The following is a 21,793-nucleotide window of genomic DNA, read 5'->3' on the forward strand; positions in this document are numbered from 1 at the left end:
CGTGGCCACATAAATGGAGTCTGTTGATTGGTTGAGGAAATACTTTTAAGTGCAGCGGAAGCTCGATGTTTATGCTTTTAACTAGGTTGCCGCACTCAGTTCTTATATACAGTCTATGGTCAGCACTTAATATTAAAAATGGGTCTCCAACCCTCTACGTTTCACGCGGGATACATGCATAACAAAATGGACCGCTATGCAGACAGTTGGGGACGTGATGACTACTCTTTATCCCAATGTTATGGTCACTTAATTATTAAAAACGGTCCAAAATGTGCCTCGAAACCCTGTAAGATAACGGTATGTGTAGTGTAATATTAATAGTACACAGCTAACTTATGTGGTTGTAAATGCTGTTGACACAACAACATCAGGATCACTCTCAGTCGGTTGAAGAGGGAATATTAACTGTATTGACCGACAGAGGGCAGGCATGCACTAACTTATCCTGTGTAGTTACCCCGATGAAGTAAAAGGACCGAAGAAAACAAATGATGCTACTTTTGATCACTGCTTTTCCGTTAACACTCACAACCTAAAGCGATAACTTAACACTGACATGTAGGTAAATAGTAAATAGACAGAACTATACACCATCTAAGCAGCACTCGTGTCCTCGAAAAAGGTAAGTGTGAGTCTAAAAGAAAGGAGAATACATGGGCTTTACCTTGTGTTAGCTAACGTCAGCTAACGTTGGGATTGACGGTTGACGTCTATAGCGGTCAAATATTAAACCATCTCATCCTAAATGAGATCTAGTCCAGCGTTAATCTGACTTTCTGGGGAGCAGAATGTCTGCAAATATAAGGCAAATGTTAGTGTATTGGTGTATTTTATCAGTCCAAGCTAACGTAACTTAAAGTTAGAACACGAATGAAAACAAGTCGGCCACAATGCCTAAACTGTAATGGTCAGTTAACAATAGAGCTGGGCAATAAAACAATGATGATAATTATCGCGATATAATTTTCCTCAATAACAATATAACACATGGTCAATAAATGTTTGATTTAATTCAAGTGTTTGTCATGATGTTCTGACCATAAAGAATAGTTTACAACCACAATTATCCACTGATTTGCTTCAACTTTAACTCAGGAGCAAAATTCAGCCTCTGAACTTAAAAGAAATAATGATTTGACATTTATTGTGTTAATTATCGATGTCGAATTATGATTTTTTTAATCGGGCTTTTGAACACTAGTTAATATGGAAATGTCATCTAGCTAAGATCTTTTCTATAATAATGTATCTATAAGATAGCTATTAATGAAGGTACCCTTTTCTCCAGAGGTGTTACACTAATGACCGCTCCTTTGCTTTATTGCACTCAACACACTTGTACACTTATCACACTTATTTTCTCTCTTGAATGCAGGGGGCGTCAAAGCCATGGCAACTGCACAGTCTGCTGTAACGCTTGCCGTGTGCATCCTCTTGATAACAGAGCTGATACTTGCCCGGAAGGACTACTATGATATATTGGGAGTGCCTAAAGATGCTACAGAGCGACAGATAAAAAAGGCTTTCCACAAGCTCGCAATGAAATATCACCCAGATAAGAACAAGAGCCCGGACTCTGAAGTGAGATTCAGGGAAATTGCTGAAGGTACAGTTTGTTTTGTCAGGGGTTTTTTTGTGTCTAAAAATCCATTGTTTACTGATATACTGTAATGTTATTCTTGTTTCTAATGTAGCATTTTATACCGCATGGAGATTAAAGCTCTGGAGGATATGGCCAAAGTTCAGTGTACATGTTTAAGCTTGCACTTTACCATATATAATGTATTTCCTGACCTTAGTTAGATCTTTGTCACCATAGCCATACCTTTTTAAAAATGTTGATGAGATAAAGTACTCATCTTCCTCGGCCTTGACTAAATCTTGTCTTTCTTTGTACAGCTTATGAAACTTTATCAGATGAAACTAGAAGAAGAGAATACGACCAGTTTGCTGACACCTCTGCATACTTCACTGGGGGGACGCAAGGAAAACATAGACAGGGTGCCCACCAACCTTTCAGCTTCAACTTTGATGACCTATTCAAGGATTTTGACATCTACAGCCAGAACAGGCATGCCCGTCACCGAAGACACTTTGATGAACACTCCAGGTCCCACAAGGAATCCCACAGCAGACATAAGAGACACTTTCAAGGAGGTTTTGGAGCAGGTATCTTTGATGACATGTATGATGACATAGAAAGGATGTTTACTTTTGACAGACACACCAAACAGGCTGAAAACAGGTTTCATGGTGGGTCAAAACAACACTGTAGAACAGTGACACAGCGCAGAGGAAACATGGTAACCACATACACAGACTGCACTGCATCTTAAGATGCAATATAAAATGACCTCTGCCTCAAAACTGCCTTAAGGGTATACAATACTATTGTATTGATTAGGTAATTTTAAGCCACTCGGTTCAAGTGCTGTGAAATTTGAACAGTGACATTGAGATCTGACATTCAGGCACAGAATGACACAGTAAAGACTCAGTTTACTTAGCTACTTAGGTCTAAATTCAAATAAGCTATGTTCTATTCAAGCTATTCCCTGTGTGTGCTCATGGACTTGTATATGATTGTAGTAGTTTTTCACTTATTGTTAGTAAGCTGAGAGGGAGTATTTTGTCAGTATTTTTAAGCACCTTCTTTGATAATGTAATTTCTTAAGTGTACTGTTTGGAAAAATAAAACAATCATACAGAATTTGACACAGGAATATCTATGTGTTAGTTCATCACTAGTTCACTATGTCCACCTTGTTCTTTTGTACAGTTTTTAGTTTCTTTTGTATAGGTTTTGCCATTGTGGGTCTCAAAACACAACTGAAGGTAGAAACAATAGCAGCCAGTGGAGTTTTGCTTATGGTTGTCAAATGAGAGGCAATGTCAACAAAATTCTGAGACCCTCCACTTGTTGGCTTGTTTAACTGGTGTTGGTGAACTACACTACTTGTTGAAATATGTACTCTACACTGTCAGTCACATTTTTTGAATGTCATATATTTTAACATTTGTGGTTAAATCTCCATCCATGCAATTGTAAAGTAATTGTAAATACATGTAAAGGAGAAAATCCAAGTAGGAAAGAGCTATAAGTAAGAAATGCTTGTGACTCAGATTTTAGTGGAGGTAGCCTAGATTTACAGGGGTGGGCTGAACACAGATGCCATAGCTTTTCAATTAATACAATTAAGAGTATTTTTTAACTGTATTTTGGTATTTAAATAGCTAGATTGAGACCATCTTTAGTACAAAAAAGTCATAACAATTTCTGATTTCTGAATCCCACATTTACGAATATTTTCTAGGTGTAGAGTACTGAATCGGAATTGACAATTATAATGTTTGAAATTTAACCAAAAATCCTCAAATATAGGTATTTAAAAATTTGACTGGCATTTCAGACAAACTACAAAAAAAGTTATATGTGTAAAATAACTTGCAGAGGACCAATTGAACTGAGTACAGTATGTACTAGAGGTTTTATGATTACTAATTTTACTAGTCACAAGGGTTTGTATTTTTACTGCATGCATATTTTTAAAATGAATGTGTAGTGTAAGAATACTGCAGTACTATAATGCTATAGTAGAGTTATAATGCTTAGTACATACAGGTATCACTGTTCAGCAAATTATCTGAATCTGGTGATGGCTTCTGCCCACAGTGTTGACTAGTTGATGAAACCCCTAGTACAGCCTAACATATTGTTACCTTACGTTTAAACTGGTCACAGTGACATGCTCCTTTTACACTGTAGCGTGCAATATTTATCTCCTGTATTGATATTGTTGTAAATATTCAATGGCACTTTCAATTTTGTATAATTGGAAAATGTGTTTTCAGAAATAAAAGGGAGACCAAACTGAGCTTCCTTCTGTTTACTTTAGGGCTGTAAGGGTGAGAATGGTGTGTTCATTCACATTTTGAATAAGAGAAGCAAAATAGGGCATATTCCATCTTTAATGAACAATTTGTTGCATTGTGATATATTGTTATGCTTCTAACACAACTGTGTGGTCATGTGAAAGTAACTTTGAGTGACAATTATAGACAGACCACAGTATTGCTTGAGGCTTCCCGAAGATTTCTTTGTTAAACTGATGACAAACTGTACTGTACTGTTAGTATACTATAAGTTCCAATAAATTTATTGAAACAAACATTTGTCTGCTGGAAATTATTCAGTTAGCTAGCTAACTTTCCAGAAGCTACGCCCCTGCCTGCCTATAAAAAAACAAATCATATTGGTCGTTTAATGGGTTTAATCATGAATGTATTCATGGCTTTCACACAGCTACCTTGTTTTGGTTCTCCCCTTAGTTACTGTTGCGTAGAGGAAAAATAATTACCTTTCTTTTCATTGGTACAACACAAGTGCTATGTCAACTGTAGGACATGTAGTTCAGCAAATGTCTAACCCTGAACAAAGAGATGCTGAGCGGGAGTCTATTTAACTCAAACTCCCATGATTCAACTCTGTTCAATTGTGTGCGCAGTTGTTGGCAGAGCCAAAGAGACGCCAGTAGCCTTAGCTTAGGGACATTGAATGACTTTGTAGCCCTGTGCGGTAGGGTAAAGAAAGTTACCTATTTGACAGGTTGACACTAGTATCGGAGCTCATGGAGGCCCTTATACCTGTCATAAACAAATTGCAGGATGCATTTAACACGGTCGGCGCAGACATAATTCAGCTGCCGCAGATAGTTGTTGTGGGAACTCAGGTGAGAAACGTCACTTTGCTTAAAGGCTAGCAAGTTAGTTAGCCTGCGCCAACTTATTGTTTTGGCTAACTTCTGATATCTGAACCTTAGATTTGCTTTCGTTTTCATGTAGATGTCAATAATAGACAAAGCTGTGTAGACTGAATTTACGTAAGCTTCTCCTTTTTACGAAAAATCTAAGCTAACTAATTTAGCAAGTAAGTTAGCATTAGCTAATTTACATGTCAGCTCACTTGGACTCAATGTTTTGGCTGACAGTTCGGGAACAAACAATTATATACATAGCCTTCAAATCCTAAAAATAATAGATAAATAATTTTAACGTGATTAGATTTAGATTGCTGAACATAAACACACTCATGTCCTCATACAATTTACACTGCCAAACATCTGTGTTTATGAAAAATGTGATTTGCTAGGTTGTTAAAAAAAAGTCTCCATTCACACAAAGACAGTAGAACCATAGATTGTATAAGAGTGGAACTTACACTCGTTTGCCAGATTACTTAAAGGGAACACTTTTTGTTGCAAATGTTTTATTATAGTATTAGTAATATGTAGTGTATTCTCGTTAAAATAAATGGGGTGAACAACAACACGATCATAAAGGGGAATCAGCACCTTTCTTGTCTAATTCGGTTTCACCCTTTCCACCTAGCGCCTAATTGGTTTAAATTGGCAGATTTGGTTTAACACATTTACTTTCACTAGTCAGCTAATAGGATGTGACTGTCTCAGACCTTTTGGCAGGCAACTGAGGGTGTTATAGTGAGACAAGGCAAGCCAGAGGATTTTTTAAATGCCTGCTTTGTTATGTTCACCAGGGCTCCACATAGGCCCAGATCTGCAAAGACCTTCAGATAAGGACAGATGTAACTGAGTTCTGATGCCAAGTATTAATAACTGGCTATACCTGGCAGGTCTATAAATAGGCCTACCTGTATCAGCCAAAACAACATTAAGTTAAATGACGCTACAGAGAAACTTAACTGATTATATTTTAGCCATCATATCCTACTGAGGAAATCAGTGCTAGTCCATTAAAGAGGAAACAGCTAGCCAAGTGAGCTAAATGAGGTATTTGCAGTTCACCAGATCTCATTAGGAGTTACTCTGCCACACATTTCAGTTCAACCAGCCACAATGTCTGTGTTCGACCAGTGGATGATGTTTAACACTGCCAACTTAATAGTTTTTGGGTCATCAGAAAGTGCTATCCCATTTTGGGGGCCCAGAATTAAATTAGAGCCTGGCTCCTCTGGTGGATATGCAGTTAAGGTTCTTGAGTTCCTGGGACCCTGGAAAAGGTCCTGCAGTGGTAACGGGTTAATAACTTTAACAACACACATAGAAATAGTATCAATTACAACCAACCTCAGTGCCTCGTGTTTTGTCTGTATCTGGACGACGCGAGGAAGGATTCCTCTGGTCAGTGTGTCATTCATACTTAAGTCTTAACACTCATGGTTTTGTTTACGATGTTTTGTTGTGTACAGAGCAGTGGGAAGAGTTCTGTTTTAGAGAGCCTGGTTGGCAAGGACATCCTGCCACGTGGCACTGGCATCGTCACACGCCGACCCCTTATCCTACAGCTAGTGCACATTGACCCAGAGGACCGCAGGAAAACCAGTGAAGAGAATGGTAACGTCACTTTTGCCTCTGTTACTTATGTATTTGTGGAACTGTTACATTTTAATCTTCTCCCACAATTAAATTATTTGGTATTCAGTGTTATTCAGTGTTTTACATACACAATATACTGTATATGTGTTATAGTCAGGCCAGTATTGGATTTTTGAGGCAGATATTGATTTCAGCGTACATAAACAAATGAACTTGATATTTTATCTTTATTTGATGGATACATACTGAGGGAGACATTTTACAGTGAAAATGTATTACTCTAGCTCTAATATGTATTTTTGCGTTATATTATTATTGCATTATGGTGTTTTTTGTGAAACCATATCAGAAAATGAAGCATTAAGCAGACTAGTTGGTACATGTCAGCAATACATTTTGTCTAGTGAATGTACAGTTAGATCATGATTCAGACAGGCAGCTGGAAAGAGTCATTTAAATTCAGCAATCTGACTTCAATATGCTTCACCTTCACTGGCCAAGAGTGTAACAGTTTATAAGATTTAAATCTAATGTTGATCTTTAACACACACTTTCTGTGTTCATGAGGCGTCTCTTCTACAGTGCCGTAATGATTCTTTATTCAACTATGTAACATTTTTATATTGTGAAAGGAGAAGCAGTTTAACTCAGAATCAGCACTCAATACCATCCACGTCTCAGTGAAAATAACAGGTGACTAAGTGTCAAGATCCCACGTGAATCAATGCTGTCTCCTGGCAATGGCCTCAGAGTGACGCTGCATTGCAGTAGTCAGTAGAGTGTTGTGCAGGAGCTGCAGATAGCCAGGCTAACCCATTTGTCTCCTGTCATCTCTCCTTAACCACAGAATCCAAGAAAAATGGTCGCCTTTACAGAGGTCTCCTTTTCCTTGTTCTTTGCCTAATTGTATTTGTACATTACATGACCTCACCCGACCCCTTTGCCCATTTTTTTCACATCCTGCCTTGTATTTGTGTAGCATCACTTTATTCAAGTCAAGCCTTCCCCCCTATTTAGGCTGGTCTCTGTCAGTTGAAATTTGACAAAAGAAAATTAACAGATTCCTGTTGAAAATAATAATTGTGTGATTCATTTTACATTTTAAAAGTTAGTTCATTGATTCCAACTTCATCAAAGGACCTCAATAGTAAGATGTTCTCAAATACCAGCTTACTCTAAGATGACTTACAGACTCCACCTTTTGTAATGTTGTTTTTTTGTTTTTGTGTTGATTTGCAGCTGAAATGATTGCTTTGCTTTTTAAAGAAGTCTCTGCTTCCCAAAATGCACATGCCTTTTTTTTTGCTTTAGGCTTTTAATTGATTCCATGACTGTTGTGTGTGAAAACAACAGTTGTTCCACTGTATTACTTTTTGTTTTTGTTTTTTTTACTCTCCAGCTATGGGTCTTTGCTCTGAGAAGTTTTTTTCCATCCCATCTTTGCCGGCACAGAAATCCTCCCATGAGACATAGCGATAGTAATAATAGTAACACTGATGTTAAGACCACATCTGTCATGTCAGTAACTGAAACATCTTTCCTCAACTTTGTATTTCTGTAGGCATCGACGGGGAGGAATGGGGCAAATTCCTACACACCAAAAATAAGGTAGAGTCAGTCTTGTTTGCCAGAAATCAAGACTCTCCCAACACTACTGTACTGTATATAGAAATATCAGAATATTTGATAAACTTGGTCTGATCATGAAATAGCCCAGTTTTGGATCCTGTATTGCAGGGCTCGAGACTAACGGTGTCCTGTTGTCCTGGGGACGATTAGAAAATGTGTTTGGGACGAAGAGAAATATTCAGTTGGACGCTTCTACGACAAAAGGGATTGTGTAAGCCTATGTGTTTATTTATTACGATCACTTAGCAAATGACAAACTGAACCGACCAAACGCTGACTGCAACGGAGGCTGTCTTCTCACGCTGTTACTACAGTCCCGCCGGACTCACACAGGAGGCTGACTGCTCACCTGTTCCTGCGGTACAGGTCCATTGATTCTCTCAGTCACAAACAACTTGCTGACCTCTCAATCGCGCTGTGTAGGCTAACATTAAGCGCCACACATCAATCTTCTCACGCAGTGAAAGACAAATCTATATTGTGATAACGTCTACTAGCGGGCGAGAATCATGTCCACCCAGCTGGTGCAACTCTGCATACGGCGTGATCGTGAAGAAACCAGCACGCACTGAGGCTGTACCAGCAGACTCGCTGGTAGAGTTTTGCATTATAAACATCTAAAACCTGAAGCACAGTCTGGCTCTGTTTGGGACTGTGAGCTGCACTTAATCGGAGCAACATAAGTTAACACGAGGATTTGTGCTGAGATGTCTGCCTGATCACAAGTGTTGGTTTCAGTTTCTACCTCCGAAGAAGTGCAGTGCACTTGTTTCATTCGGTACAGTCTGAAGGGGAGCACAGCAGAGTATAGGTCAGGTAGACTTTTAAAAAATATTATGAATTCTCATTAAATAATGATGTTAGTCTCAATATTACGATTTTCTTCTGGACATGTCAGAGAACAAAGATATGTGAGATTCTGAATGTGCAGAAAGTTTTGAACATGAGCAGAAAATCTGCTGTAACAAAGTCCAGGAGTTTATAACTGAAGTGAAATTAAATCATTTATCATCAAGAAAAAAGGTGCTCCAAAAGATTACTTTTCAGTTTTGTTTATAAATCTTTTTATTTGAATCAAGCAAAATAAATATTCTTTATTTTATCAATTTATAATCAATTATTGTGTCACTAACAACTATAGAGGATAATAAAGTAAAGAAACAACATTTTGATTTTGGGACGGTTCCAGGATGGAAGTGAAAAAAGTTAGTCTGGAGCCCTGCACTGTATTGATTAACTAAAACTGTACTGTAGAAATTACATTGATTTTGATGTTACTGGAGACTTTACCTTTCATGGTTAAATTGTTCTTTCAGATCTACACAGACTTTGAGGAGATCAGGCAAGAAATTGAAGCAGAAACTGAAAGAATTTCCGGCATTAACAAGGTATGCCAATTACGGCCATTAAGAGGAAGCAACAAAATTTGACAAACAAGAAATGAATGAAATCCATGGAGAAAATGGATGATCTTTAATTGACAGCATCAACCTGGGATTTTGTCAAGTCAACCTCAGAAGCAACAGCCTGTAAGACTAACCGAAGATCTTTCCCCCCCCCTAGGGTATTAGTGATGAACCCATTCACCTGAAAATCTTCTCACCACATGTTGTGAACCTCACATTGGTGGACCTTCCCGGCATTACCAAGGTGAGATAGCTTTCCTATTTGCTTCCCCGTGTCCGAACCTGTGTGATGAATTCAGGGTTTAAAGTCAGTGTGTGTATTTGTTCAAACAGGTACCAGTGGGAGATCAGCCCAAAGACATAGAGATCCAGATCAGAGAACTGATCTTTAAGTACATCTCCAACCCCAACTCCATCATCCTGGCTGTGACTGCTGCCAATACAGACATGGCAACCTCAGAGGCCCTTAAAGTGGCCCGTGAGGTTGACCCTGATGGTAGATGTTCTTCTTGTTTATTCTTTCTTCAATTCTGTTTTTACATGTTATTCACTTGCCATCTTTTTATTTCCTTAGTTCATACACTCTTTTGATTTCCTGCATTAGTGGTTATTTTTTGTAGCCAGGTGTGTATCTCTTTGTCTTCAGGCAGGAGGACACTAGCAGTGGTGACCAAGCTGGATCTGATGGATGCTGGTACAGATGCAATGGATGTTTTGATGGGCAGGGTCATTCCTGTCAAACTGGGCATTATTGGAGTAGTTAACAGGTAACACTGCACTTTTGTTCCACATTAGTTTGTTAGTTAAGCTGAGGACAGATGGCAGGTACACGGTGTCAACAAAAAACATGATTTGAAATACAGAAATAAATAAATAAACATACAAGGGAAAAAGTAAAGACAGATGAAATAAAAAAAGATGAAAGTAGACTAAGCATTCACTATGCTAACTGAATTTCGCAAGAAAGACTCACTGTACACATATTTGGTGGCTCTTACTTGTCTGTTGCGCCTCCCTGAAGGTAAAAGCTCAAAGTGCGAGTGCAGAGGGTGGGAAGAATTGCAAATAATCTTGAAAGCTTCCCTCTTTATATTTAATTCATATTTATCACTTGGCTGACTCTGGGGCTATTTGACTTGCTATATTTGTTGTCCTCTGCAATTTCATTTTATTCCTAACGTTCAGATTTCTACAACACATGCCCATGTTGAAATTGTATTACTTTGACCAGACTCTTACACACCATTTCCTCTAATATTTCCTTGTTTTTGTGTCAATAATAATTATTGATTGGTGGTCACACTAGGGACCCTAAAAGCCATGTCTAAGACTAACAATCAGTATTTGTTTGTTCATTTTCTTAGGAGTCAGTTGGATATCAATCAAAAGAAGTTAGTAGCAGATGCCATCCGTGATGAATACGCTTTCCTACAAAAGAAGTACCCCTCCCTTGCAAACAGAAATGGAACCAAATATCTGGCCAGAACATTGAACAGGTATGAACTCAGAATTTATGTATTACTTTGATTTTGTAAATATTTATGTAGTTACTGTTTTTTAAATTAACAAATGAAATATTTGAGTTGCTAATTAACCATGTACATTTCAGGTTTACTCCATTTCTGACAAAGAGGAACAAATGACCATGACCTCTAAATCTTCCGTCTTAACATACTGTTTAGTAGTCTACAACAAGTAGCCCACTTTGGTTTGCAATCATAGGGTACACTGTTTTCTTTCATTTTTATTACAGGTTACTCATGCACCACATCAGAGACTGTCTTCCTGAGCTGAAGACTAGGATCAACGTGCTGGCATCGCAGTACCAGTCTTTACTCAACAGTTATGGTGAACCTGTTGAAGACAAGAGCTCCACATTACTGCAGCTCATCACCAAGTTTGCTGCAGAGTATTGCCACACCATAGAGGGCACGGCCAAGTACATTGAGACAGCTGAACTGTGAGTTGCACAACTCTCTGAAATGCATGTACCGTCATACACCACTAAGATGTGCTAGCATCAACTTGTGCTCAGTTTAAAGCAAATTCTTCCTGTATGTTTAAGGTAGTTTGCTCTCCTCTTTTTTTTTAGATGTGGTGGAGCAAGAATCTGTTATATATTTCATGAGACGTTTGGTCGCACATTGGAGTCAGTTGATCCTCTGGGAGGTCTAACAACCATCGATGTGCTCACAGCAATCAGAAATGCAACGGTGGGTTTCTGCTACCTCTTGAAGTTGTAATCTCTGTAATCTTTTAATTACCCCTTTTTGAAGACTTACAGTTTAATTGTATTTGACAGGGCCCGAGGCCTGCATTATTTGTGCCTGAGATTTCGTTTGAGTTGCTGGTGAAGCGGCAGGTCAAGCGCCTGGAGGAGCCCAGTCTGCGCTGCGTGGAGCTGGTTCATGAGGAGATGCAGAGGATTATCCAGCACTGCAGCAACTACAGCACACAGGTGAGAAGCAGACTCGCACATATACCTTAAAAACCTACACAGAGGTACAGTATGCAGTAAATACACTAAAGTACAGTGTCTAATACTAATAGGTATTATTGTTTACCTCTGCAGGAGTTGCTTAGGTTTCCAAAGCTTCATGATGCCATAGTAGAAGTGGTCACCTCATTACTCCGAAAAAGACTCCCTGTCACAAATGAAATGGTCAGGACCTGCTAACGCTAAATACCACGGAGCATTTTTATAAGAAGATTATTCACCCCTAGTCTGATTTATCAACTTCCTGATTTGTTTCAGGTCCACAACCTGGTTGCCATTGAGCTGGCATATATCAACACCAAACACCCTGACTTTGCTGATGCCTGCGGGCTCATGAACAATAACATAGAGGTGAGAGATGAGCATCTTTGAATAAAAGCTGACTGTTTATAATGCATGCGTTTTGTGATCCTTAACCAGAATACCAGGCTGATAGTGTGAACTGTGTACGATTCAGCACTAGCAAAGCACAAAAGAGTCAAAAGATTTAGAAACAAGACAACTAATGAGACATTATTATTATTTGAAACATTGATAAACAGTTTGTTCATTTCCTCTTCCTCAATTTGACTGAGTTGCATTTGTCAAACCTTTCATTTTATAGGAGCAGAGACGCAACAGAATGAGAGACCTCCCCTCTGCTGTCCCCAGAGACAAGGTATGTCAGTATCCATTAGATTCACAAGTCCTCTCTTTTCTTGAAACAGGGTTTAACAGATTATCTGCCACTTTTGCACATATGACGTTGACCCAGGTTCATTGAAGAATTCAGAGTTTCACAGTTAGTGTCCACATCATGTAAAGCTCATGCACACTTCTGCTTGTATGTCGTGTCGGTTCTCTATCCACTCTTTTCTTCCTGATATTGTCTTTCTTTAGTCCCTTAAAGGCCCAGGTGGGCAGTCTCTCTCCCCCACTGAGCCTCCTGCCCCCGAGGGCGAGGTCACCAAGGTGTGTCTCGTTAAGTCACCCCCCACAAATCTGACCTCTGCTCACCCCCAAGCCCTTAATATAGTACTCTAAAACCCGTGTTTCAGCAAATGATTTGCCTTCAGTGTCATGCAGATGCAGTGGGTTGAAGGCATAGTCTTTACCCCTTGTAACCTAACTTATCTGATCTTTGACTTGCACTCAGCATTGTACATCTAACCTTTGTTTTGCATGTTGTTGCTCCGACTGAAGTAACACAACAACTCCAGACTCAAATGGCATGTAGCTCTTTATTTAAAAATGAAGAAAAGTTTTACTTGCTTTTGTAGGGGTGAGCGATATAACCATTAGATGGTGATGAGAAACCGTGTGTGTGTGTGTGTGTGTGTGTGTGCGTGTACATACATTATATTTATATATATATATATATATATATGAAACTAATCGAGAGGATTAGTGCAGCAGGACAATGACCCAAAGGACTTCATCAGGGGGAAAAAGTGGAAGGTTTTAGACTGGCCAAGTCAATCACCTGACCTTAACCCAATAGAGCATGCATTTCACCTCCTTAAGAGGAGACTGAAGGGAGAAACACCCCGAAACTTTCACATAACTGAAATAAGCTGCGGTAAAAGCCTGGAATAGCATCACAAATGAAGAATGCAACAGTTTGGTGATGTCGATGGGTCGCAGGCTTGAGGCAGTTATTGCAAGCGAGGGTTATGCCTCCAAATATTAAATGTTATTTACTTTAACATTATTTGTTCCATTACTTTTGCTCACCTAAGAATGCTGTGGTCTAATACAAACAGTGGTATGTCCTGAGTTGTTTAACACATCTAGATGTGAATACCAGGAAATGATATCTAAATATAAAGTGGTGCTCAGCAATTTTATTTTGTACATTGCCCACAGTGGCCTACAACAACTGGGAATATTAAGAGTGGCCGCCTTTGTTAAAACTGTATCTCTGCAAGTTTAGAAATCTCTTTCTCTATTTGTCCCTAAACCCTACACCCTGGTGGTATAACTTGTGCAAACTGCTTGTCTGTATTTTCCACCAGACTTCTTGCATGTTCTGGATGAACTTCTTTGGAGTGAAGTCAAAGAATGCCTGTGGCATGCTATTTGAATGCATTTAGAAAATGTATATATATATTTTTCATCTCTGTGGAATGTTGTTTTTTTTTTTTTTTGTAAAGTTTTATTAACCTTGTTAATTTAACCTCTTTTTTTTTATGACTTCTGAACGTTTCCTGTCTGAGCCTTTATCTTTGAGCAGGATACCAGACCGATCCTCACTCCATGTCTCTGTACTGCCTGTAGGCAGCAGCTGGCGTGTCTCAGAGCGGCTCTGTCAGCGACCAGACAGACAGCGGGACGGGGAACTGGAGGGGCATGTTGAAGAGGGGAGAGGACAGTACAGCTGGAGACAGGGCCATGCCCCAACCCCAATACTATTCAAGCCCACACAAGGGCCACGCTGTCAACCTACTCGATGTGGTGGGTGCTCTGCATTTATGGACACAATGAATTGGTTTAGGAGACTGTCCCAGGCCCATTATGTTATTCAGGTGATTGGAACAGCTACAAAACATAGCATGTTGCAAAATAGTCTCGTTTGGTTTGTTCAGTATTGTTTTTTTTATTATTTCATTACAGCAATATTAGCCTAGATCATATGGAGAACATATGAGAAAGTATTTAGGGAAAGTTCCCAGGGTATCTCTTACATCTTCAAGTAGGCAGTAACACCCCTAAGTGTAAAAACAGCCTTGTCACTTACATTGTAAACAGCTTGCTAGCTGTTTTTCTTCGGATTTTACAGCTCGCACCTTAGATCATTAAGATGCTCATTAACAAGCACGTTTGATGTTTTTTAATTGCCAGCCTGTTCCAGTATCCAGGAAGTTGTCTGCTCGGGAGCAGAGGGACTGTGAGGTCATCGAGAGACTCATCAAGTCATACTTTCTTATCGTTCGGAAAAACATCCAGGACAGGTACACATACTCTACACAATTTCTTCAATTATCATTGTGTAATGTTTGAGGTTTTGACATGAATGGTCGCTTCTTCTTTGCTTTACTGTCCTCTACTTCCTTCTTTCCTACGTCTTCCCCCTGTGTTGTTGTTTGGTCTCAGTGTACCGAAGGCAGTGATGCACTTCCTGGTGAACCATGTGAAGGACTGTCTGCAGAGTGAGCTAGTGGGTCAGTTATACAAGACGGCCCTGCTGAATGACCTGCTGACAGAGTCCGAGGACATGGCTCAGAGACGCAACGAGGCTGCTGACATGCTCACGGTAACAGATTCATCAAGCGTCGCTATGGATTGTAAAAACAAGATCCAGTGCCAATCATACACACATTTACTTTACTTGCTTTATTAGAGACGCAACATTTGGTCATGGACCTTCATCAGGCATTTTAAGACCGACATTTACTTTTTTTAATCCTGATCCTGATCCAGAAGAGCCATCCATCCATCGTCAACCGCTTATCCTGCGTACAGGGTCGCGGGGGCCAGAAGAGCCGTCTTCCCTTATTGATTTCCCATATTAAAGTTACATGAAGTTGAGACATAGAAACATTTAAGACAATTTAGAGGAGCTGCAAGTCAAATATTGTACATTCACTGTACTAGTTGACATAGAAACTATGCACCAATATGTACTTAAAAAGAGTGCGCCTAGGGTATAAACATAACAGTGTTTTAACAGAATTCCTCCATTTTGCATTTCGGTGTCCAGGCTTTGCAGAAGGCCAGCCAGGTGATTGCAGAGATCAGGGAAACCCACCTGTGGTGAGGCGGCCTCTCTTCAGCGGGCTCTCGTCATCCCATGAGTCCTCATTCATCATAGACCATCAAACCACTGCTGAGTCTCCCAGCACCCAGCACCTAAGACTGCAGAAACAAACAACTTGCACTGGTGTGGATATGTGTATATCGAAACATAGTATTAATGTACAGTACAGACTTTGATTTAAGAGCAGCACACATTCTCCTGTACCTAGATTATATTGTTCTTATGTAATTAAAACAATATATAGATAATGTTATACACCACCACTATGTGGAGCCTTGCTGAGGAATGTCTGCTCTTAATGTAGATTTGAATTAAAGCTAGAAACAACAAACCCATGCTACGACATGTAGATGCTCTCTTTATCATGTCAATTATTTTATTAGATGCTGACAATATAACGTGTCTACTGCTATTTGTTCCAAAGAAATGCACTTAATTTAGATATTTTTAATAAGAAAATATCCACCATTTGTTCACTCTATACATATTTTTACATAGATATGGAACATCAGACCCGTATTTGTCTCTTTTGTTTACATGTTGTTATTCAAAAGATCCGTTTCAGATTCTAATGACTGATTCCTCCTACTTGAGGTTTTGTATAAATGTTGGACTTAATTACACAGAAACAGAGACAATCTGCATGGTTTGCAGAGAGGCAGCAGGGTGGATGTAATGAGTTATTTATTGATTTGACATCATGATAATTGACATTACCAACACAACAGAACAATGAATACACACATAAAAGACACGTGGGCCAATCACTGGTGTCACGGTCTGACTCTTCCCTGTCTGGCTGCTCCTTTACCTCAGCCGGCCACCCATCTTGCCCTTGCTGCGCCCCTTGGCACTGAATGGGTGTAGGAGAAGAACAGCAGACAGTGAGTTCAGCACAAGTGGAGGTTATTCGATTGCGGCACTCAGCAAATCAGTCAACAATTTGAGTTTGCGCAGAATTGATGGTGAGAACAGAAACCACATCCCAAATCACAGGACAGGTTTCAAACTCTCAAGACAATATCACACTGCTAAATAATAAAATCTGGAATGTTCCCACATGTGAAGATCTTTACTGCAAACATGGGAATCTTCTTTTGGCATTACGATGGTACAAAACATAATGTTCTTGAGAATCCAGTATTCTCTCTGTCTCAGATTTGCAGCCACTTTTCTGACCTAAAATAGGTTTTTCTTTCATCAAAATTGTAAGAATACAGTACAGGTGTTTGTGTCCCTAATGGCATTGCAAATAAAAGGACAGTTTATTTCCTTTAAAGTTTTGCAAGAGGTCTGTTCATGTTCAGATATTTATTAAAGTATCAATCATCAATAATTATGCAACTTCTGTGTGACAGTTTTATGCACACGCTGTTTCACAGTTTGTGCTGCAGTTATGTTACAGAGCACTCTTCAAATAAGCAGAAAACATCTAAGGACCTTTGTGCAATGACCGAGGACATTTATAATGATTAAATAATGATTGAGTATCTGTGTTTTAACATTCAGAGAATGTACTCAAGTGATCGCACTCTGTGATCTCTGATCCATCATGTCTATAATGGTGGAAAAGTTTTAAATGTATTTAGTATAAATTGGTGTCATGTGAAAAGGATATCTGTTTAGTTCAGAAAAGATTTAGACAAGATAGTGAACAATGTAAGAAGGAAATCAAAATACATACAAGCATAGCAGGTAGCCTTAATCCTAAGAGAAAATCCAACAAGGAGGTTTGTGTACTTACTTCTGGTGGTCCTGGACTCGGGCAAGAAGCTGGTTAATCTGCAAGGACACACAAACCTTGCTAAGCATTTGAAAGACCACAGATAGGATACCTGACATGTCCAGCAGAGGATGCTAACAGGACCCTACAAATTTATATTTTGACCTTTATATTCTTTATCTCAAGATTGTACTTGAAACAAACTACATGACAGTGTAGTAGGCTACCTAAGTACTTACAGCAAAGATGAACACTAAAAGGGGCAATGCATGAAAAATCATTTGTGTCTTTCAGGTGCTGTGTATGTCTGATTTCCATCTTGATTAAGGGATATCTTCCACTTGTTTTGCTATTAGGAACATTGTATAACCCCCAGCTGTGTGTTGGATGACTTACATCATACTTCTGTCTTTTGAGTTTCTCACTGAGATCAAACTTCTCAGCCTCCAGCCCCATCAGCCACTGCCACAGCTCGTTGGCCTTCTCCCTAAACACAAACAATCACAGGTCATGATGAGAGCATGTTCACCAGTACCAAAAGCAAAGGTATGTACACCGACTGCAATGCACTCTTTGAGATAATGTTGAAATAGACATAAAACCCTGCACAGCTTTCTCATACTTAAGTTTATCCTCATTGAGATGATCAACATTGAGAGCCTTCCTGCGCTCAGCTAGGATCTTCTTCTTCTTCTCCCTCTCAGTTTGTTTCTTGCCTCCTCTTCTGCTCTCACCCTGTGTAGGTCAAATAGAGAAGATACATACTGTATGTCAGTGTGACTGCAACAATCAGATACTTAATGCTCTTTGAATTCATCCTCTTGTACAACTGATTGATAAACTGAATAAAAGAAATGGAAAATAGTATGATTACTATAGTTAGTACAACAGAGTAACTTTTGCTTACACATTAAGCCTTTTTTATGTCAAGCTAGAAGCACCACTTTGGTCCATACTGAAATATCTGGAGAACTACTGGATGGAAGGATGACTCCTATGGAGTAGTATCTCAGTAGGATTGAAGTATCCTGACAATGTTGACATAAATTGCCATGGAATAAACTTGATAAATTATAAGGACTTGGGTGATCCCATAACTTTTTTTCTTAGATTGGCACCAAATGTTGTACAGATATTGGTTCCCTAACAATGTAATGACTTTCCCTTTATGTTTCCTCTAAAGCCACCATGAGGTAGACATTTTTGGTTTATATTGAAATATATATTATATAACTATCAGATTGGATTACCATGAAATTGGGTGCATACATTCACGATCCCCAGAGGATGATTTGTAAAAACATTTATCTCCTGACCATTCATCAAGCGCCATCGTCAGGTCAATGTTTCTGTGTCCTTTGCTTTATGACCTTTACAACAAATAGCATCCTTACCAGCCTCAGCTTTATTTTGTGTTTAGTGCTATTTGCAAATGTTAGCATGTGAACACATTAAACTAGTGTAACAGAGTCAAATATGTATTATAATTACACACTATTTTATGTAAATAGTTATCACCTGACATGTTAGACCTCCAGTGTCAATAAATGACGTGTGTGACGTGATGTTTGTGATTTATCATTCTGTACCCCTACGTTCACTTTCAGGGGACCCCTCTCTAGGTCTCCCACCTTTGCCTCTTCACTTTTGTTCCACTTCATGGAAGAGGTAAGCTTGATAAGCTAAGTTTGATGACCATGTGTAACAAATAAAAAAGTGCTATTTTTGTAGTACTATGTCAAGTCACGCAACAGTATTAAAACTTGAGATGGATTTTTGAGTACTTTTATCTACTCATGTGTACCATCCCTGTTCATTGTGCTCCTCACTGAAATACTGTAAGCAATGAGAGGTTGAGTGACCTTTTGTCCAGCACTGTACTGCTGGGTCATGTTTGAGAGGGCCTTCTTCTTCTTGAAGTCCTCATCTTGCTTCTTGCGCTGCTCCTCCTGCTCCTTGCGCTCTTTTTCCTCCTGTATGCGGCACAGGTCAATCATTTAGAGGAGAAGTTGATGACTTCATGTTGTCTGGTATGATGTGCTGTGGTGTTGAGGATATGAGTTAATGTACAATGACACCATACCGCAAGTCTGGCCTGCCTCTCCTTCTCTCTCTCTGCCCGGACCCTTTGCTGCTCTGCTCTCTCAGCACGACGTTTCTCCTACAAAAGAGACATGGTGATTTTGACCAACCAGAAAAAAACACTATTGCTCTTTTACTGACACACTCACAATTCTGTTAACAAGGGCGATGAGCTCCTCCTCCTCTTTTTTCCTCTGGATGAAGTGAGCCTCGATCAGAGATTGCAGCTCGGACAGATCCTTCTCCTGACGTTTCCTGTGGATGTCCTGCCATCAGAAAAACAAATCAGGTTCAGACATTATTTGAATGTATCTGTTGTGAGTGAAACCTGAATCAAATGGATGTTTCAGTCACAAAGGAAGCATTTAATAAGGTTGACCCACATCAAAATCCACTTTGTCGCCATCAGGCATCTTTGGAGCGGTAATATTTGTCATAAACCTGTAGAGACAAACAGTTTATAATTGAATAATCTGCCATAAGTGTTTTTAACTGCTTAACTAAAGAAGAGACACTTACTTAGGCTTGGGCTTTGACTCGTCTGGGACAAGGAAAAGAAAATAGAAGCCATTTTGAATAAATCCACTGAAGTGAGTAGAAAGTACATATTTTAAAAAGGCGAAGCATTAAAGGACAGTTTTCTCACCTGTCACATCCTCTTGTGCTAATGATCAGGAACATACATTATTAATAAAATGTTTGGAAATTAAATAAGGTATTTGAAAAGCAATTTTCTTACCTTCTTCATCCCTTCAGAAGAATAGCAGTATTGACAAAAAGAATAAGTAAGTAAGTAGTAAAAATATTTGGAAAATCCAAAACAACATTAACATTAATGATTTTATTTAACCACAATACGAAAATTATAAAAGTAAAAAAAATGAGTACGTACTGAACTTCCTCCTCCACCACTTCTTCTGTGTCAGACATTTTGTTATGGATGAGCTCTGCAAAATGGATCCCTATTAGCCTATTTTTAGACTGGCAAATATATCTGATTAAACAACGTGGCAGAGTGTGAGATGGCAATAGTTCAAGCAGTTTACAATGAGTGTCAGCACTGAACCAAATACTTGTGGTCACTGTGGCAGCAGTGGAAAAAGTATTCTGATCTTTTACTGGAGCAATAATTGCAATTTTACAGTACAATATCTCTTACAAGTAAAAGTACAGCATTCAAAACAATTATTTGAAAGATCTCACAGTAACTCTTATTGTTTATTTTTGGATTTAAGAATCAAAAACAAAAGTTCTCATGATGAAAGGTCTCTTAATTATGTTGCAAGCTGTAAAAGGTACTTTAGTGTTAATCTCCTCATTATCTGAAATGTAGTTACTGGTAATTACTTTAGCTTTAAGGTAATTAAGGTGTATAATAATTATCAAAAATTATAATAGATCACTAAGAAATGTTGTATAAGTAAGTATAAAGTAATACAAAATGGAAATACTGAAGTAAAGAAGCTCAAACTTGTACTTAAGTACAGTGTTCAAGTAAATGTACTCAGTTTCTTTCATATTAGGTTAATACCATAGACTGGTTATAACTCTACAAAGATTTAATCAATTTTGTGTCACAGTGGGGTGCATTCAGGGTTGGTCTGAAAATTAATTAACTTGTCACTATAGCTGTCAGACACTTATGGTGTGTGGAAAGTTTTCCCTTAAATGTGATGAAGTACAATAAAGCAGCACAAAATGGAAATACTCCAGTAAAGTACAACCTCAAAAATTGTTCAAGAAAATGGACTTAGTTATGAATACAGTTTAGTCACATTTGGTGAGAACAGTGTAGAACTAGTGAGAAAAGGCTGAAAAAGGGATGTGAAGATGTAACATGTGACTTTAAGATATAAGCAGGCAGTGAACACAATTAAAAATGACCTTTAATCAGTTATCTCCAACTCGGGAATCAGGAAATATATTTTCAACAGCAATTCATTTCAAGATTTATGACTTACCAAGACTTTAACTTAAACAGCACTGACATAAGAGAGCCCTTACCTGTGACCCAGAGAGAGGGAGCTCAGAGACGAGCGACAGACTTCAGCTCCTTGAAGTTCACAAACAAGTTGAGCATCAAGGATACATAGTCCAGCCCTTCTTGCTCATGTGACTGCAGCACCCTATGGCTGGTAAGTTTATTGTTAGACAGCTGGACATAAGAGCTCTGTGTCAGACACTCAAATAAACACAAACATGCTAACACAGATGCACACACACACACACACACACACACTCTGCAGGTACATTCCTGCCCTGGTAAAAAGTCATATATCCGCTCAAACTCTCAACAGCCTTTCAGGTTTAAACACTCCATAATTTCACGAGTAGTTAGGAAGGAGATGAAGCAACATTTCATTC

The 21,793-nt window shown here is 38.9% G+C and overlaps 3 protein-coding genes across 8 annotated transcripts; 2 read left to right on the forward strand and 1 right to left on the reverse strand.

The window, feature by feature from the left end:
- Positions 1-89: 89 nt before the first annotated feature.
- On the forward strand, positions 90-4,172 carry dnajb9a (DnaJ heat shock protein family (Hsp40) member B9a). 2 transcript variants are annotated; one of them, XM_046036936.1, is made up of 3 exons: positions 90-300; positions 1,379-1,609; positions 1,903-4,172. In XM_046036936.1, the coding sequence occupies exons 2-3, from the start codon at positions 1,393-1,395 to the stop codon at positions 2,337-2,339; spliced, it is 654 nt and encodes a 217-aa protein (XP_045892892.1). In that variant the 5' UTR covers positions 90-300; positions 1,379-1,392; the 3' UTR covers positions 2,340-4,172. The 2 variants fall into 2 exon arrangements, with proteins under 2 accessions (XP_045892892.1, XP_045892891.1); XM_046036935.1 differs by lacking the exon at positions 90-300 and adding an exon at positions 320-625.
- A 232-nt stretch (positions 4,173-4,404) lies between these two features.
- On the forward strand, positions 4,405-15,964 carry dnm1l (dynamin 1-like). Its single transcript, XM_046037042.1, has 18 exons — positions 4,405-4,733; positions 6,230-6,374; positions 7,918-7,964; positions 9,302-9,373; positions 9,549-9,635; positions 9,725-9,887; positions 10,038-10,158; positions 10,756-10,887; positions 11,145-11,351; positions 11,484-11,604; positions 11,694-11,849; positions 11,964-12,053; positions 12,147-12,239; positions 12,493-12,546; positions 14,145-14,321; positions 14,709-14,818; positions 14,961-15,120; positions 15,568-15,964. The coding sequence occupies exons 1-18, from the start codon at positions 4,632-4,634 to the stop codon at positions 15,622-15,624; spliced, it is 2,094 nt and encodes a 697-aa protein (XP_045892998.1). The 5' UTR covers positions 4,405-4,631; the 3' UTR covers positions 15,625-15,964.
- Positions 15,965-16,291: 327 nt separating this feature from the next.
- On the reverse strand, positions 16,292-21,526 carry tnnt2d (troponin T2d, cardiac). Of its 5 annotated transcripts, none has more exons than XM_046037044.1 (13): positions 21,434-21,526; positions 20,322-20,376; positions 20,169-20,179; positions 20,076-20,093; positions 19,949-19,970; positions 19,813-19,870; positions 19,579-19,695; positions 19,431-19,508; positions 19,210-19,320; positions 17,970-18,082; positions 17,744-17,834; positions 17,369-17,406; positions 16,292-16,477 (listed from the first exon to the last, which is right to left on the reverse strand). In XM_046037044.1, exons 2-13 carry the CDS (start codon positions 20,357-20,359, stop codon positions 16,432-16,434), a joined length of 741 nt encoding a protein of 246 aa, XP_045893000.1. In that variant the 5' UTR covers positions 20,360-20,376; positions 21,434-21,526; the 3' UTR covers positions 16,292-16,431. The 5 variants fall into 5 exon arrangements, with proteins under 5 accessions (XP_045893000.1, XP_045893001.1, XP_045893003.1 ...); XM_046037045.1 differs by lacking the exon at positions 21,434-21,526 and adding an exon at positions 20,476-20,546; XM_046037047.1 differs by lacking the exon at positions 20,076-20,093 and having other exon boundaries at positions 21,434-21,525.
- Positions 21,527-21,793: the final 267 nt, after the last annotated feature.

Source organism: Micropterus dolomieu, linkage group LG22, assembly GCF_021292245.1.
Source record: "Micropterus dolomieu isolate WLL.071019.BEF.003 ecotype Adirondacks linkage group LG22, ASM2129224v1, whole genome shotgun sequence".
Taxonomy (NCBI): domain Eukaryota; kingdom Metazoa; phylum Chordata; class Actinopteri; order Centrarchiformes; family Centrarchidae; genus Micropterus; species Micropterus dolomieu.

Excerpts from the sequence above, each read along its gene's own strand:
- dnajb9a (XM_046036936.1), top strand. The coding sequence starts at position 1,393 with ATGGCAACTGCACAGTCTGCTGTAACGCTTGCCGTGTGCATCCTCTTG. Across the intron at positions 1,610-1,902 it reads ATTCAGGGAAATTGCTGAAG|CTTATGAAACTTTATCAGAT; the intron begins GTACAGTTTGTT and ends TTCTTTGTACAG.
- dnm1l (XM_046037042.1), top strand. The coding sequence starts at position 4,632 with ATGGAGGCCCTTATACCTGTCATAAACAAATTGCAGGATGCATTTAAC. Across the intron at positions 9,888-10,037 it reads CCGTGAGGTTGACCCTGATG|GCAGGAGGACACTAGCAGTG; the intron begins GTAGATGTTCTT and ends CTTTGTCTTCAG. Across the intron at positions 12,547-14,144 it reads CTGCTGTCCCCAGAGACAAG|GCAGCAGCTGGCGTGTCTCA; the intron begins GTATGTCAGTAT and ends TACTGCCTGTAG.
- tnnt2d (XM_046037044.1), bottom strand. The coding sequence starts at position 20,359 with ATGTCTGACACAGAAGAAGTGGTGGAGGAGGAAGTTCA. Across the intron at positions 19,509-19,578 it reads TCGCCCTTGTTAACAGAATT|GAGAAACGTCGTGCTGAGAG; the intron begins GTGAGTGTGTCA and ends TCTCTTTTGTAG. Across the intron at positions 17,835-17,969 it reads CTCAATGAGGATAAACTTAA|GGAGAAGGCCAACGAGCTGT; the intron begins GTATGAGAAAGC and ends GTTTGTGTTTAG.